Below are 18,140 nucleotides of genomic sequence, written 5' to 3'. Positions count from 1 at the left end.
CATCAAGTCTTTAGTTAGCTCAAGGAAATGATTCACCCCAAGTTTTATAAAAAATACAGTGCAACTCATACAATGACCTTTAGAGAAAAGCATTGAAGGTGAACCATACTATGAATAGTTTGAATGGCAACAAACTATCTGGTTCTGCTGTTAAATGTCACCATAGCTTCCTCTGAAACCCATCATTAGAGATGGAACTGAGAGTAAAGTTGGATATCTGAAGAAAATCACTTGTTCACTTGCTTGACCTTTGGCTTATGATGATGAGCAGGTTTCTAGCTTTTCCTGAAGGAAACCTAATGCTAAAGAAAAAAGCCCAAAATATGTAGAAGTTACTGGATTGAACAAAGTCTTTACTAACACATGGTACTTAAGTTAAAGCTTGAAATACTAATACTCAAACAGAGAAAAACATTGAAACAGTATTTACAGATTAGCAGAATTATTTAATTCGTTGAGACCAACAGGACAAACACTAAACAGGTATTTCTGTAATCTGATTTCTACATACAAGCAGTCTTCATTTCTTCTTAAAAGCATTAAAGAGTCTACTTGCAAGCAGTTTAGACATGAAGAGTCACCTGCATTGTGGAGGTAAATTATCAACAAATTACCAGTCTTTGTATTATCTACTATACATACTTACTTTTCTGTACAGTAGCCTGGAAAAGCTTTCCCTGCTCTTGCTACAGGAAGGGCTGTGCCATGTTCAACCTTCAAACATTTGTGTGCACTCTGCTTGCATGTTTTATTTGAGGCATTACACTGCAACTAAAGTAATAAAGTTCTTACCGGTGGCCAGGTGAGTGTCCCTGTGACAGGGCCTGTTACACTGCTAACCTCTACCTGGGGCTTTTCTCACACACAGAATATTCTGGAGAATCCCAAGCAAGCTCCAAATATTTTCTACCTAAAAGTGGAGGAACAAGGGGAAATTTTCTAAGGAGTAGCTGAACACTAATAATCTGTGCCATGAAGCTTCACCATTGCTGTTTTGCTGTGCTGAGCAGATACCAAGAGTTTTTAGTAAATGGAAAAATGTTTCTCCTTAGATTAAAGCTCCTTTGACTGACATAAGCAGAAGAAAAATCCTTCAGTCGGTACAAAATATTTATTGTAAAGCATTCAGCTCAAATACATGCAATCAAATCTCTTTGACCGTAGAAAGCAAGGATATTCTGAGACATACTTAAAGCCAAGTTGTAGCCAACATAGGATTTTCATAGTTAAATTTGAACGTCCTAGTAAACATTTTAAGTACTGACACCACTAATAAGTGGCATGTACAGTGCCCTAAAAAGGATTAAAAGAAAGCATAATATTCCATAGAAATGGCATCCTTAATTTGTACATTATGAGAGGTTTAAGTAAATTTAATGATGAAACAGTCAATCACAAGTTTAAATATATTACAAATTTACTTACTGTATGAGCACTGTTAACAGTATTGTTTCTATGTCTGTGTTCCTCATTATTAGCCAAGATTTTGCAAGTCTTAGGTAAAATACTTTGAAGTGGTTCTCCAGTTGAGTTCCCTAAATGCCTTCCCATGCCCTTGATTCCTGTCCCCAAGCTACTGAAAAAGACAGGGAAACTCAGCCAGCTACCAGCAGTGTAACAATGTCGTGGCCCTACTGTGAAGCCCAAGCTACTGTAATTGTCAGTAGTATTTTCTAAGACTAATCTGAAGCTGAACCTGTTTTAGTAGGTACAGAGCAGTCATCTTAAACAGGTCTGATCAAGGGTGGAGCAAGGCTATCCAATTACCCTGTTGAAGCCGAAACTCAGCATGGGATATTTCCAGAAATGCTGACAGCCTCATCCTCCGGTTTCAGCAGCCAGGACTACATCTTCCTCTACTTTACAGAATCTCTTGAACAGGATTTTTCACCTGATGAACTGTCAAAACACCAGTAATCCTGCAGTCTAAGAGGGAAAGTATGGCAGAATTAGCAAGATAAAATGCACAGATACTACCTCATCCTCAGATGAATTTAGCCAGCCTGAGGAAAGTTAATACAAATGCTAATGCTTAAAAAGGCAAGGTGCGTTACCAGTTACATTGGAATTCAAAAATTACTTCTTATGAACTGAATTAAGAATGCACCTAGTTACAATTATTGCATTTCTCTTTGGCTTTCAAATCTACATCTTGTTTATCCTCAGGAACAGACGTGCTATTTTGGGGAAATCAGTGCTTCCTTTTCAGCAGGTAAGATGCTTGGTCTAGGCTTCTAAACTTGCAACTCAGCTAAGAACTTCTGACCTTGAGGGCTACTCTGGTTCTGACTACAACCCTATTGACTTGAAATCCAAAATCCATTGCACCCTGCAAAAAGTTCTCCTCATAAATGGCAGAATTGTGCATGGACATGAAACCAAGAACCCATGCAAAATATGGCTGCAATTCAATTTGTTTTTAAAATTAATTCAAAGTTGCATACTCAGGTAGACCAAGACACTAAGGAGTCAGTTGACAGAGGTCTTCATGCCATTTTTTTACCAGCCAGAATGATGAAGGAAATTATTCTACAGTACCAGTAGTTTCTCCTCATTCCCAGGCAAGGGTACTCTTAAGCATGCATACTGAGAGCAGTGTCAAGGAAGTACATGTCAATGTATAGTCTTCAGGTTTTATCCTTTATTACGTACACAGCAAAGAAGGCAGCATTAGACACACGCACAGTGTGTTACACCCACTCCATCCACGGCACACGCACACACACACACAGCCTTAAAAAAGTGTCGGTGATAAGGAACATATTATAAAGGTTGTGATCTCTAAGCCCCTGAGCTTCTTCTTATGGTTAGGTGAAAAGGCAACAAACAAGTCTCTTCTTGCTCTAGAAGTGCTTTGTGCAACGATGTCCATAGAGGTCATAAGTCTTTTTGGGAGGAGTGAATGTCTTACTCCCACATTCACAGTCTCCTATCGCTGTTTTTGCAACACATAGTTTCCAGTTATGTTTAGTTGTCATAGGCGGCTAATATAGCTCTTGCTCCTGTGATTAAAGTTAGGAAAGGTTCTGCAGATCAGAAGTGAAATGCAGGCCTCTCTTTCTCTCAAGAGATGTCATCTTGGTGACACTGCAGGACTAGAGAAGTTACCAGAATTTCGAGGGGACTGAAGAGGCACAGATGAAGAACTGGGAGACAGTTTTCTTGGGCTGCATAGATCACCATTGTGCAACTTCCACAAAAGTTCTTCATTTTCCATTGACAGGCGTTTGTTTACTTTTGATTCTTTCTCTAGTGACTCCTGTAAAACAGCTTGCTCTGTAGAAAGTTGCCTGCAAATGCAAGATTTACATCAGAACACATAACCCAACTTGGAGGCTGCAGTATTAAAACTTAAAGCATGGTCTGAAAGTTCATAAGCCTTTGCTTGGCTCACAACTGAATTCCAGCTTTAATAGGAGGACTGAGCATGTTCTCATCCTAGCTATATTTAAACTGGTAGCTTGCAGAAAGCAGGAGGAAGACCCAGTAAGAAACATCCCTAAGGACCTGAAAAAGCATCTGAAAAGTGAGGCTTAAAACAACACATGCTTTTAAACAGCTGTGCTGGAGCCTTTGGGTCTTGCAGGCTCAGCTCAACACAGAAGCTACAGATTCCTTCACACTGGAAGAGTCTGGCCATCCATTTAAGCAACTGTTAGGAGGAGCTGAGACCTGTTTTATTGATGTTAAATATTACTGTGACTGCTAAATAAACCACACAATCTAAACTGGGGACATAGCACTCACTGAAGTGGTTATAAGTATGACCTAGGTCTAGCTTACAAGCCAGTAGTACTTAAAATGGACAATCTTTGTATGATGGTATTTCTGATACTGCTTTTTCTTCCCTAAAATACTGGGGTACTGAAGAACATACTGAACCTTTATCCCCTTTCAAAATGTTCCCGCTTGCTAACTGTACAAAGGAATGCACATTTGTAGAGATAAAAGTGGGGAAGAAATGGATGTGTTCTTTCACAGAGTACTAAAAAATTGCATTCACCAATATTTAAGGAGAATTTTTTTTCTTCTCACAGGAACCCCTTCCCCTTGATTAAAGGCATCTAAATGTCCACAGATATTTTTCACCTTGAAAGCTCCATGTGTTTGTCCATCCGAGCTTTTAATTCTTCATTTTCTTGCTGAACCTTCTTTAATTTATCCATTAAGATTGTGTTGTTCTCCACCTTGGAAAGAAGGTCACAATTTGAAATAAAATCCATACGTGCACTCACCAAGATTCTCTATCAGAGATGTTGGCAATCTGGAGTTTGCAGAGCTTGTTACAGTACACACAAAAACATCCTACTTACCTTATCCTTGCATAACACTTGCACTTGCCCACTTGTTCTGATTAGATGCCAACAAGAGGACTGGGTAAGGGACCTACTGTTAACCAGCACATTGCAGTAATTTCTGCCAGTGATGGGCACTTAGACACTGTAGCGCCTTTCTAGACAGAAGACTGTCTAGAAATACCACAACAAATTCAAGAGTTCCCCTGAGCAAACAGCTTTTCCTATTGCTCTTCTGATTCCACATCACTGCTGGAGGGCGTTATCAAAAATAAAAGGAAAAACTGATTAAGTGGTTGCATGGTCCAAGGCCTTCTACACTGTGGCCAATTTCTGTTGGAAAAGATGAAGGTTTGCTAGCAATGTGCTAGTAATTGTGGACTAGGGTAACATATGCTGCTGCACAATACTGAACAACTGACATCAATGTGTTCCTTTGTATCCAAACCTCTTTCTATACTTCCTCATTAAAGTCTTGCTTAAGCAAGTATTACAACAGTGTTCAAAGGCCCCACCCAGGAGAAGGACCTTGTCCTGTCACAAATAAGAGCATGCTAATTGATTACAAGTCCTGCCTCTGAAATTGACTTTTCATGTGGAATTACACACAGGTCAGGAAGACAATCACGCAGCTAAACAAGCAGCTTAACAGCTAAAATGATGGACCTAACCTAATCAAGACTTACTCCATTTCATATTTGATCCCTTCTTGTTAAATTAGGATCATTTCCTTCTTAATGCTTTTCTGACACTGCAATCTATCTTCCATACCACTTCAGCAATGTAGCAGGTAAGGATTTGGTTTTTTAGGGGAAGAGGCTCACAGATAATCTGTACTAACATAGCAATAGTTTGTGCAAACCAGTATTTAAGATGTTAAAAGGTCATTTAGAGCATTGGGTCATTCTTTTTGCCTCATAACATATATCCCAAAGCTGAACCTGCAATATAAGCACATCCCATCATGAATTCCTGTTTCCTTTCAAACAAAAACTATTAATTCTTGCATTTAAGTCCATCCAGCCCAAGTTTGTTATAGAAACACAAGTCAGAGACACAGCCCCAGCCTGCCAGACCCCAAGGAATGCTCACCAGCTTTTCCATCTTCATTAGCTTTATATCTTGCTGATGGAGCTTCTCATTCTTGATCTCAAGCACTGCTTTCAAACTTTCCAGCTCCTGTTCCAGGTACATAATCTGTGGGTTTTTCTGAAAGATTGCCAGAGAGTTTGCTTAGTACCCTGAATTTCAGGAATGATTTAGATATTTCTCTGCTGTTTAGAAAAAAACAAGGAAATAATTATGGTAATGAGTTACTTGTTCTAAGTGAAATCAAGTCTCACACTAGAATAAATAACAAGATCTGATATCACTTTCTCCTTGGTTTTTGTTTGTCCTTCAGGGTAGGTGGACAGTTGCAGCTGCTTCATCACAAGTTTTTCAGAAAACACTTAATGCACAGACATGAAAAACCCTTGTGAATCAAAGGAAGGCATGAATGCTGTCACATCAAAACTTGTTTCGCAGGAGTGCCCAAAGGCCTTAAGGCTAGGAGTTCCAAAATTTATTTCATATTACTCATAACCCATCCCAAGAGATAATTAGAGTAAACATTTGAAGTTTTCAGGCACTGGAACAATTCAAAAAAGCACCAGAAGTTTAAGTTCTGAACTTGACTGTAGCTTATGTTCCCTGGTTTGAGTCTGAAGGTAGCTGGCTCATAAGCAGAAATTGAAAGTTCTCAGCTTCACATTCTTCCGAAGCCTGAAAATGCAATTACACATACCAATCTTGCACTTATCCATAACTTATCTACAATATAGCAAGTTAGGACTTTTTTTATTTTTCCTTTTTGTATTGTTTTCTGGGAGGTGAAAGGGAGAGCAGGAGGAGGCCGGAGCAGGGTAAGATGTGGTTGCCTCAAGGACCTGTTTTCCAGAGTAAGAAACCATTCAAACACTGTAGAGTAAAACACATTCTCTGCATTTCAAGGCAGTCAGAGCCAAAAAAAAGGGAAAATAAAGCAAGTCTGGGTCCATTTCCAGGTAGTGAGAATGGAACATTGAGCTGAACTCAATCAATGATTAAGCATGTTGTGTAACTTAAGTTTATCTTCAAAATCAAACAAAACTTGTTTTTGTGCATTTGTGTAAGAACACAGGTGTACCACACTGAGTAACAGCTTCACTGCCACACCAGAAACCTCACAGAGGAGGGCAATGCCTGCAGTCTTGGGGGGTGTGGTCCCAGAAGCACAGAGCCAGGACATGTCACAAGTAACAGGGGCTCCATCACCTACACAGTTCATTATCCTGCTTGTTTTTAAGGCCTGTTGCAGCAGTGGTTCTTGTTTAACTTCTTTTGAGTAGTCTGTGCGAGGGTGAAGCATGCTGTGCTACCTCAGTGAAGGCAGCAGATGATCTGTTCCCTGTTTTGTGAATTTAAGATGGAATCTAGGAGCTAACAAGAAAAGCTATCCTGAAAAGTTTAAATGTTACAGTATGTTCAATATTGACTTTATTTTCTTTGCCTCCTCAATTCCAATGGTCTTAAAATGTGTTTTTAAAGTTAAGTCTGAGCCCCCACATTAGCTACTCAGAGAAGAACACACAGCCAAATTAAAAGACTGAAAAGTCTACATAAGTTTTTATCAAAAAACCTGGGAATATCAAGTGACACTACATAAATGATAGAAGAGAGGTGGAAATACATCACTCTCTTGAAAGGGCTCGTGGGAATTCTGATACTGCAGAATGTATGTTTAGTACAGAAGAGTATGCTGAGTCAAACTGGTGCTTTTCCAAAGAGAAGTCTCAAGCTTATCATGCATCTTATGCTGCCAGGAAAGCACAAAGCACATTTGCAGCTATGTAAAGGTACTTGACTATTGCTCCTTTAATTTAAGCAACATCTGAGCGTGCCTGTGGAATTAAAGCCCCAGCTCTCACTACCACAGCAACATACTGTGGTTGCAGATTCTTTTTGTGGGAGCTCTGTCCTGCCACTAGAATAACCAATAAGAGAAAACAAAACAAAACAAATTCCAGTGAAAACTAGGGCAACTTCCACTAGAGGCATCCTTAGTGAGTCTTTAAGCATGGAATTTCTTTTTGTGGAATAAACAATACTACTGGTATCCCACTTACTTCTGGTAACCAGAAAGATAAGCATGTTTGTGTCCAACCCTCCCACCTGATACATAAAAAAACCCCTCTCTCAGAACACATTTCTATCCCAGAATCACCAACAGCAGCCTTGGGAGGAAAGGCAGGACAAAATAAAAGTTTATTTGAAGGATAAATCAGCAAAAAGTAAGAATCAACATTTGAATAAATGCATTAGCAATGAGCTTTGCAGTAGTGATGCAAGCCCACACTGATCATAGCACCGGTACAACAGTTACCGACTGTCCAGAAAAATGCTATGGTACAGCTCCTGTACACACATGGGCCTTCAGTTTAGCTTAGGCAATTATTTACACCCCTGACTTAGATACTCAACATCTTTTAGAGTTATAATGGTAAAGTTAATACACATCATTATGTGCTTGCGAAAAACTTTGGGCTGATGAGCCATTTACAAAAAAAATTCCTAAGTATGGGATCCCTGTCAGGCTTCATTGCAAATTTTTTGCATTATACAATAAAATAAACCCAGGCAAGATCTGTTCATCTACATTACTTTGAAAGATCAAGACTTACAAGATTGGCTTTTTCTTTGGCTATTTGTTTTTGTTCTTCTAGTTTCAGCTTCTCACTCAGAGAGTTGTTTTCACTTTTTAGTTCATCGATTTTTTTCTGAAATGTAAATATATTGTATCATTAGGCCAAGAATTCAGTGCACATCTCCAAACTGCTTTTCAAGTTTTAAACTGTTACAATGAACCCAGCCCTTAACAAACCTCCAGCAACTCCTGCTTCTCTTTAAAGGAATCTTCAAGTGACTTCCTTTCCGATTCATGGGTACTCTTGAGCTCTAAAACAAATTATTTTTGCAGATTTTTAATACCACATAAGATGTGAAAATTCTTTTTGAAAAGAAACAGCCTGAAGATCCAGCCTACAAATACATGCTTGGATACAGTTGATGCCAACACAGAACATTTATCATTAGCATTTATGAAGTATCAGATTTATTCCCACTTCAGATTTGCTGATTGTCCCCTCACATATGCATTTCATTAGCCTGTCAGTTTTGGGAGCATTCATCTGCATCCAACAAATGGACTTCCTAAGCACAGGTCACATCTGACAAAAGTTCAGTTTATGTAAGGAAACACAGGAAAAATTGAAATTGTGTCTCTCACAAACTTCTAAAAAAAATTTATTTTCTTACTTCGGATGCCCTGCAGAGAAATTTGCTCTTTGAAAGCAATAGCAGCATGGCCAGTCTTCAAGACAAAAAGTATCACTGAAAATTTAGCTATTATGTGGAGTTGGAAGGAGTATGGAAATCATCATCCCTTAAATCAATGAGATGCAATGTCATTTAAACCTGAGCACGTCTCCACCCCCTCCCTGAAAAACACCTCTGCCACAGTGTACAGCACACAGTGTGTAATATTTAACACATCCATGTTGTTATGGAAAGCACACAACCCTACTCACCCTCATTTTCAGTTTTGAGGTGCTCCTTACAGAACTAGGGGGTGGGAGGAAGTATTCCATCACTTGGGATTTTGAGGGCAATTCAATTCAGTCTTTTATTGCAAGAAAAAGTCACTTTCACTCAAACTGTTTATAAAGTTTCATTCAACTACAATGAGATCATGGTTTTTGCTGTATGTAAAATAAGACTTGTCAGTTCCAATGGAAGGAATTCAGCCAATGTTTTTAAAGATGGCTTACTACAACGAACAGTGAAGTGGATATAATGATCAAAATGCCTGAATACTTTTGTTTGTGACTGGCAGTAGTATAGCATACATACTTAAATACAAAATACTTGCCTGAAAAAGAGGATTCATACTCCTTTTTCAGCTCCTCTACTTTTTCTGAGTGTCTGTTTTCAAGTTCCAGCTTAAAGCTTTCATGTGTGGTATTTAAATTGTCCACCTGCAATATGACAACATGATTTTTCTCCCCTTACATGTATCATCTTAACCCTTGTTTAAAGCATTGTTTCAATGGCTTCATGCACTATGTCAAGTACATTTAAAATGGTCTAGCAGGATTCAAAAGCAGAAGCTAAGCCATGTACAAGACATAAGAAATGAGAATGATGCCTTACAGTTTACCACTACCAACAGGAAAACGTGTGCATCTCTCATACACATGGAGTTGCAAAGCAAGGTCAGAGGACAGGTGTGTTTCTAGAAATCTTAAAACTCAAGCTGACTCAAATACCCCATGGACCTCTAGAAATAACTTAAGCCAGCAGAACACAACCAATCTCCACCACATTTAAACATAAGCTTAAGGTCTGTACAGCTTATTGTGGTAGTATTTTTATTGCTGCAATGAAGTGGAATTTCACTTTAAAGTAACTGTTATTAGCAAAACCCAGGATTCTCTGAAGGCTCATTTGTAGCAGAAAGCACTTGCTAGAGAACTTTTCTACTTTGAGTGTTACAAACCTGCTCCTGGAGTTGGGCTTTGTACTTTTCAGCTTCCTCAATGCAGATACTTCGGAGTTTCTCACATTCTGCAGTGTAAAACTGTTTAAGCTTCTCCTCCACCTCAGCTAAGTCATCATTATGCTTCTGGTTTAACTTCTGCAAATACCCTTCATAAGCAACTTGCAGTTCATTCCTGTCTCTTTCCAATTTCTCACAAGCTGCAGAAGTGGTTACTGAAGATGTCAAAAGAAAAGAAGAAAAGAAAAAGAAAGGAACTGGATCAAGTTCAATACAAAAGTCACATCTTCATTTACAGGTATTAAAAACAGTGAACACATTACACAGCAACATGGTTATATACAAAGACAAATATGATTTATCCATTAAATGTGTGCCTCCAAGGACACATGAAGAGATCTTGACAAAAATATCAAATTCCATGTTTCTTAGGCTGAGAATTAATTGAACCTAGTTAAGCCAGGAGTCCACATAAAAAGCACAAGTGTGACAGATTGACATGACATGGAAGGAGGCATGTCTCATGAGAGACACTGAAGAGCTCCAATAAAAAAAATAATTGCATTTGCTACTTTACCTTATTTGACCCCATTCAGTACAATATTTGTCAGAGTACTTCACTTTTTGACATATAATCCCCTTAGCTAAATTTGAAATTCCTAATTTCCTGAAAACCATATGTTTAATGACACCCATACTCAGATATACAGCAAAGAAGCCTGACATGGACCTGATACAGATCTACCAATCTGAAAGGTACTTTCATGTGTTTATGCCTGAGATATTTAAATATGGAAGACAGAGAATGGTTTTAGGCAAAAAGTGGACAGTATTAAGAAAAGAGAAATGCTGTGCAATTCTCTTTACTTCTTTAACACAGCACAGCATTTAACACAGCATTAACACAGGACTGGTAAGAAGACATCCTAGGTTTGTCTCCCCATATTTGCAACTGCTTGAAATGCAAAACAGAAGTTAGCAACTTGCATTTTTGAGTTTGAAATTTAGCATTCCCAAGTCCAGCCAGCCAGGCCTGAATAGGAGGAGTCATCCTCCTACTGTTAACATGACTGCAGCAAACGCCTTGTGCAGTTCCACTGCACCCAAAGCCTGGAAGCAAGGTGAAACAGCATCTCAGTGTGGTTACTGACCTTGTGCAAAACCGGTTCTATACAGACTCTAGTGCTATGGTTTAAAATAAATTAGTCAGATGAGTGCCTGTTTAAGAGAAAAATCAACTAAAATGTTAACTTGATCCTCAAAGGCAGGAGAAGTCATGCATGCATGCACTTCACAGCAGACTGGCACACTGCCCCAACAGTGTAAATATAAACTCTATGTAAAAGCATGGGAAGAGGCAAGGATTTTGTACAGGCAGTACAGGAAATTCTCATCACAACAGTGTTTGAGCCTTAAGATAAATAAATTACAGTATCCTCAGGGACTGATTCCCAAAGTAGTAATGGGTCAACTGAAGGGAAAGCAGCCTGCCCCAGCAAAGTGCCTCAAGTTACACGTGCCTTACTCTTCTTTGCTATAGCTCATTAAAAGCATGTGAGTAACTTGATGGATGATACTTTCACTCTCTTTTAAGGGAACTGTAAAGAGTCCTGGCCCTGCTACCATCACTGGGAACCTGCAGTGGAACAAGAAAGTGTTAAGAGAGTGAGCTGTCCTGCATGGAAATCAATCTACATGTGTGTCTACCTGAATTAGGCTTAACAGCAAGCTTAGCTATGTCGGGTCTCTGCAAAAGATGTGCTGATCTGGACAGATTTAGGCCAAGCTCTTCATTCCCTGACTGGCAATGATGCAACAGAGGCTCAACTGAAACCTACCACAACATTCTCTGAAACTCAAGCAGATTTCACAGTTTTTACTACTTTCTGCAGCAGCACCAAAATAAGTTTTTGCTCCCCTTTTTATCTTTATTAGAAGTTTCACAAACTTCTCTTAAAACTGCTGTCTTAGGGAAAGGAAAAAAAAAATTAGCTTTCACACATCTACCACACTGCAGGGGCATGAAGTTATTGAATATATATATATATATATATATATATATATATATATATACTCTGCATTACCACGTTTTTGGAGAAGAGGCAACATCATTGTTAGGGGACATTATATTACAATGCCAAGAACCAGGCAGCAAGCCAACTGGAGGTATTACACAGCCAACCACGTGCAGATGGAGCTGACCTTCTACAGCAGAGTAAGGGCATAGCTGAGAGGCAGGCGACTTGCATTGCTCAGCTGAGGTAACTGTAGCAAAATGCTTCAAATGATCCACTTCATTTAAAACCAACAGAGGAAGAAGCATCAAATTATTTATTTGCAAGGCCAGAGCTATTCATTTGCCTCCAGTTAGCCAGAAGAATGTGCTGCCTATCGTTGCCTTATCTTTAAATGTCAGCATGCAGAACTTCAGATGATGCAAAGCACTTCAGAAAAAAAGCAAATAGCAAACCACGCCTTTGTCAAAGAAAAGAGATGCATCAGTTCCCCTTCAGGCAGTTTGCAATTCAGATTTATGAGAGGACTAATGTTACAAAGGCAAACAAAACACTTTTGAAATTGCACTAGCAGTTAAAAGCTGTTACCATAAAGGTAACTCTAGCCTCCACAAAGCTGGAGGCTGCAACGCCTCCTTGCAGATCACAAGCCTGACTTATATCCCTGCCATCCAAAGAAGAAGCAGAATTCCTACACAACCAGTGAGCTTCCAGTATCATGGTGGTGCAAGAAACTGACCATGTTTTTTTCTGACTTCACAAAAAATATCAACTAAAGAATTGTAAATTTGAAATTACGAGATGTCCCATAAACCAAAGCTTGTCTAAATACTTGAGATTGAAATGTGTGCAGCAAGTATTTTGGATAGCCCTATCCATGTGCAGACTGAATCATGTACTTTACAAAGGCTCTGCTTTTTTTAAACAAAATGCCTTTTTCATGATTTGTCACAAATTCCTTAATTTGTTCATTTAGCCACTGACTAACCAAACTGGATTGCTGCTCAGATGAAGAGTATTCTCACTGAACTCATGCTAAACATTGAAGAAAAATTTGTAACTGGAACATGTGCTCTTACAGCAGCAAACACACAAATCTATTTCAACTTCTTGTCCACTTCAGAGATACCTGAAGTGCATACTTCAGAGTTTTTGTACTCTAATACTGTGTTTCCTTTCCCTTCTTGAAGTGCTTTTCTCCACAATTCCGCATCTTTAGACCACAAACCTTGAGCAAAAAAAAAAAAAAAAACCCAACAGGAAACAAATGGTCCAACAGCAGGCAAAAATCAAGCCAAAGAGATGAAAAGATGCACTATTTGTTTGTCTGTGAAGTTTGCTCAATTCTACCTGTAATACTAAACAGTTTTAAGGATGGTGTATACGGAATGCTATACTTGGCAGGCAGAAACAATCTTTTTAGTTCTTTATTCATATAGCATAGCCATTAATTTATTTTTTCCCTGAAAAAATTAATATTTTTTCTCCACTTGGTTGTCCCAGCCTCTCTTCCCAACCATACAACTGTCTCTCCCAATATCAGTACAGCACGGAGCAAGATTAATCAGGGTTTTTAGGCTTCTTAACACTTCTAATTATAAATGAAGAGCCTGGTTCTTTTGGGCCCAACCACAACCTTTAGAAATCATAGGAAGTTTCTGAGATATGGTAACAGCAAATCTTAACAGCAGAAATGCTGGTTTTGACATGTAAAATTACCCTTTATTTGTAGTAGTTAACATCATCCACTTGCATCTTGGGTATTTCACTACAAAGCTTTTTAAGTGCAAAAATCATAAAACAAATGCCTGCAAGAGCAGCATGGAGAACCAGGCACATGGCAACTCCCTGCATAATGCAAACAGAAGCACATCCAAACCACAGCAACAGGGCCTGCAGCTGAAGGAGAGGACTACAAAAGTTGCCTTTGTATCTCCAAAAAAGCTATTTTGTATTTTCATTAAAAGTGATAGCCAAGATATAGGACCTTAAAATTATGCAGCATCTCCTTTCAGTTTTTTTTCTTGTTCTAATTATAAAACCATCATCCAAATCCAGCCCTTATGGCTGAACAGCTTAGATGAAAACATTTTTCAACTTACATTCCCCTAAAAGCTACCATAACCATAGTTCTAAGATAAAATACAATGGATTTTTTGGAACCCTGAATTAAATGGTTTGCAAATGGTAGTTATCTTTATAAAATTGTCCAAGTCACTCACTGGCCTAGTTATGATTTATGAAAAGGCATTAGACTGTCTGAAATTCTAAACCAGAGTTCACTAGGACAGTAAACTGTCAGGATTTTAATAGATGTGGGGGATGTGAAATGGGGATAATTACCACAAAAAAAGCCCAAGTATTTGGTACTACATGATACCACACTGCACTAACACTTAATTGCTCAAACCTTGTATTTCACACTGCAAGCTGTATGTTCACTTGTCCAGTAAATCTGCTACAGACAGGCTCATTTCCTTCTCTATACACCACATATTTTTGTATCTAGATAGTAATTAATTCATGGTATTGGCAGATTCTCAACATTGAAACTTCTTCTACCCAAACATGCTTTCAAGTTTATGACCAGGTTTCTCTTGGTGTTACTTCCATAATGAGACTAATTATACAGGACATTAAACCACATTGCATATTTTTGTTCTTGGGCAAGTTAGACAAGGCAGGTAGCCAAAAAAGCCTGCTTTAAGCAACATTTAAGCAGGTAGGATTGAATAAATAACGTGAAGAACTCACTTCTCTGCTGGGAAGTAAATTCACATCCCCTGTGCTGCAAACTCAAGTGACAGAGTGTTCAAGGAGGCAAACAGGCAGGTCTGTGAAGTGTAACAAGTCAGGCCCTGTCTCAAATAAGTGAAAGAAGCACCTACCTATTATTAAACATTTTTAAGGATCACCTTAACCTGAAAACCAAATCACATTCACTGTAAAACACAGCAGCCTCTTCTATCTGAACTTCCAAAGCATCTTGAAGATAATTTAGTAATAAAAAAAGAACATGAAGGTATTCTGAAGGAAATACAGTTTATCAATTGCCATGCAGCAGCTGGAGGTGAGAGAGAGGGGTTTGGCATTTGGCTGCCTGTCCAGGGTACACACACGGAGAAAGGCTCACGAATCGAAATGTTCAAAGGGCCAAGGTTGGCGCCAGCTGAGTCAACTTTGCACCTGCTATTTTGTAGCAGGACTCAGCTGGATCACATCCAGCATGGTTGCAAGGAGGATCAGAAACAATTTGGAGTGCAATTGATTCAGAGGAATAGTTTCGTACCTCTCAAGAAACATGCAGCCCTTGCAATTTCTACTGACATAATTAAACAAGTAACTAGAAGTTTACACACTAGCTTGCATCTTGAGAAAAGAAAGAGTTGGTCAAGCAGGACATCTGGTTGCTCCAGGCTCCCTGAACTATGGTGCTTACATTCAAACTACAGAGTTTAGTGTTTGTAGCTGGAGATTTTAAGGAAGTCCAAGTTCAGAACCCAACTGTTACCGAATTTGAACTCCCTTTGGAAAAACCCATCCCCAAACACCTATCACTGCTAATCCTTGCCCGTGTTTCCAGCTACTAAGTGTAGAAAGCATTATCTGGTAACCATCATCCCCTGGCTGGCACAGTCACATTTGGGACAGGAATGACTACTTAAACCATTAAACAAAAAGGTGTTTTGGTAGAAATGGTCATTCACAATAATCCAGTAAAACAAACCATCTGACAGCAAGTCAATTTGTTCTTGCAAGGTAAATCAAGGAGCTTGGGAACGTGCACAGATAAACTTCAAAGTAAGAAACTGAGATGTCTAAACTGTACAAGCTTCAGGATACTCTCAAACTCAGCAGCATGCAGGGAACAGGCTCCACTGGGCTGTGCACACCTGATTCCTCTTAGACTGCCTGTCCCCAAACTGCAAATCAACAGTCATTAAAAACGTGGCAGCTGGGACTCCACAAAACATCTACATGGCCAAAATAAGACTCAAACTGCACTTAACTTTCCCAGCAAATGCATGCTTAGATAATACTGAATGGAAATCCACAGTACTTACGTCAAAACAGTCTATGGAAATCTTAAGTACAACTGTATCAATTTAACAGTGTCAACAGAAAGCTGATTAGCAGGTATGTATTTAAGCAGATTATTTTCAGCTAAAGCTACTGTTTTAAGAATGCTTTTCTCACACCTTGTCAACAAATTATTAACTTCAAAAAACCCAAACCAAGTTCTTTTTCAAGGTAGATAGTATTGAAGATGTGGATAGTTTTTCACTTCTGTAATTAAATCCACTCCCTTTACATGCTGAGGAGAGCAGTACAGACAGGCTAGACGTGTGACGTGGTTAAGACAAAGGAGCTGCATGAAGATAAATAAATGCTTCATGAAACCATAATGCTTCCCCTTACAAAGGCAAGTGAGCCCCAGGCTGCCATTCAGATGCTCCTGCAGAACTGACCCAGGAAGGTCAGCTCTGTGAGGGGAACAGCTGACAGCAGCAGCCAGCATCCCTGTCTAAGAGCTCCGGCCATTCAGGTGTCACACATCCATCAGACACAGCTGCATTTGAGGTTTTTTTTCTAGTTATCACCCTACTGAATGGCACATGCTTGCAAAGGGAGTTTCATTTATGAGCTCAGCAGGCTGCTAATCAAAGCAGGAAGATAACAAGTTTATGGAAAGCTCACTTAAGCACGAGGCATCCTTACAAAGAGCTAAGCATTCAAAAAAAAACCCCAAACCCCACCAAAACCCTCAAATGTGGTAACGGGCAAAAGTGTTGGCCAGCTTTTGGTCTACCCATCTAAGCAGAATTTTCCCTTTCTAGATATGTGATAAACATAGTACCTAGGATGATAAAGGAAAAATAATGTTAAAGATGCAAACCTAGAGAAGGAAAGAGACTTCTTTGCTCTGATAACAATCCTTCTGAAGTCATTTCCTTGAGGTAAACAATGGGGTTGCTCAGAGAATCACATTAAGTACATAAATAAAAAGAAATCTGATTTATAAAGTTTATAACACAACTTCTAAGTGATGCAAGAAGGTCTTTTCCACATTAAAACTCCAGTCCTGTTGTCACTTTAGGGTAATAGAAACATCAGTTGCAGCTGATGGGGGACACCACCCTTGCACACTGCTACTCCTCCCTCTTTTTCTGCTCCAGTCCCAGTATTCTTTCAGTCACGTACTGAAGTCAGGGCAGGCAGCTTTGGCAAAACAGCACTACCAGCCAATAGTTTCAGCTGGCTTAGGTCCCCAGGCAGCTCACTGCATTGGTGGGGACATAGCTGCCCCTGCAGCAATGCTGGCACAAGGAGGACAAAGGGATGCAAGGGCAGGGGAAGGCCAGGCTCTTTCAAAGCCAGCCCCTACTGAGACCTGCCTGGATCATCTGCTAAGATCAAATACATTACATGGAGCTACCACTAAATGCAGTTAAATCAAGCTTCAAAGTTGGCAAAACCAGCCCCTGCACATAATAGCTCCATTTTATGTTATAGCCATCCACTAGGATGAGTTCAAAGATTTAATCTCATCAGCCTGAAAGCATTTCCTTCTGTTAATTTTACACTCATTCACCCACAGGTCACTAAGGCAAAAATGCAGATTTTGCACAGTATGTTTTACAGGTTTATGAATTTTTTCCCAGCAAATCTCTAGAAGACAGCATACAAATGAGTTAGGGATCAAGCAGAAGTATGTATGCTGTCAGCTATCCTCCCATTTTTCAGAAGTGAGTGCTTTGGTCATCAGATACATGTTTTGTAAGGAGGCCCTGCAAGGCACAGTCAGATCAGTGCCAGGAATTCGGTGAACCTGGGGTCATGCTGTCAGGGCTCTGCAGCACTTAAAGCATCTGAGCGGAATTCAGTCAGAGAATTAAATGACTGCCATTACAGTACCAGGGCATCTGTCTTCTGCAGATCTCCTTTGCTGCATTTCTGTTCTCATGATCAATGCACAAATAAATTCTTACCTAGTTCTCCTCGAAGGTTAACTAGTTCTTGAGATAACGCTTTCCGCTGCTTCAGTGCTTCTTCCCTCTGCAGAAAAAAGAACAAAAACCCCCAAATGTTTGGTTACTAGTGGTCTGAGCAGGGCACCCTCCAATAATTAACTTCCATGTGTTCTGTAGGAAAAACAAGAGGCAGGAACAAGAAGCCAAGATATGACTCATTTAGGATAACAGTTCAGCTGTTACAATATACACAGATGTTCTTCTGTTGTTAAGGAAGTTATAC

At 39.4% G+C, this 18,140-nt stretch overlaps 1 protein-coding gene across 12 annotated transcripts in view; it reads right to left on the bottom strand.

Moving 5' to 3' along the window:
• Positions 1 to 1,092: 1,092 nt before the first annotated feature.
• The window catches only part of MTUS1 (microtubule associated scaffold protein 1), a 119,166-nt gene continuing 102,118 nt past the window's right edge, over positions 1,093 to 18,140 (bottom strand). For 11 of the 12 annotated variants that reach the window (XM_064418017.1, XM_064418012.1, XM_064418013.1 and 8 more), the window contains 8 exons: positions 17,876 to 17,942; positions 9,871 to 10,085; positions 9,244 to 9,349; positions 8,197 to 8,270; positions 7,997 to 8,092; positions 5,388 to 5,504; positions 4,090 to 4,187; positions 1,093 to 3,290 (listed from right to left, as the gene is read on the bottom strand). In XM_064418017.1, the coding sequence (XP_064274087.1) occupies positions 3,074 to 3,290; positions 4,090 to 4,187; positions 5,388 to 5,504; positions 7,997 to 8,092; positions 8,197 to 8,270; positions 9,244 to 9,349; positions 9,871 to 10,085; positions 17,876 to 17,942 (990 nt within the window). In that variant the 3' untranslated portion in view covers positions 1,093 to 3,073. The remainder of the gene's footprint in view (positions 3,291 to 4,089; positions 4,188 to 5,387; positions 5,505 to 7,996; positions 8,093 to 8,196; positions 8,271 to 9,243; positions 9,350 to 9,870; positions 10,086 to 17,875; positions 17,943 to 18,140) is intronic. The other variant, XM_064418015.1, reaches the window with a different exon arrangement.

Source organism: Passer domesticus, chromosome 4 (genome assembly GCF_036417665.1).
Source record: "Passer domesticus isolate bPasDom1 chromosome 4, bPasDom1.hap1, whole genome shotgun sequence".
Taxonomy (NCBI): Eukaryota; Metazoa; Chordata; class Aves; order Passeriformes; family Passeridae; genus Passer; species Passer domesticus.
This window is presented reverse-complemented; position numbering and strand designations above follow the sequence as displayed.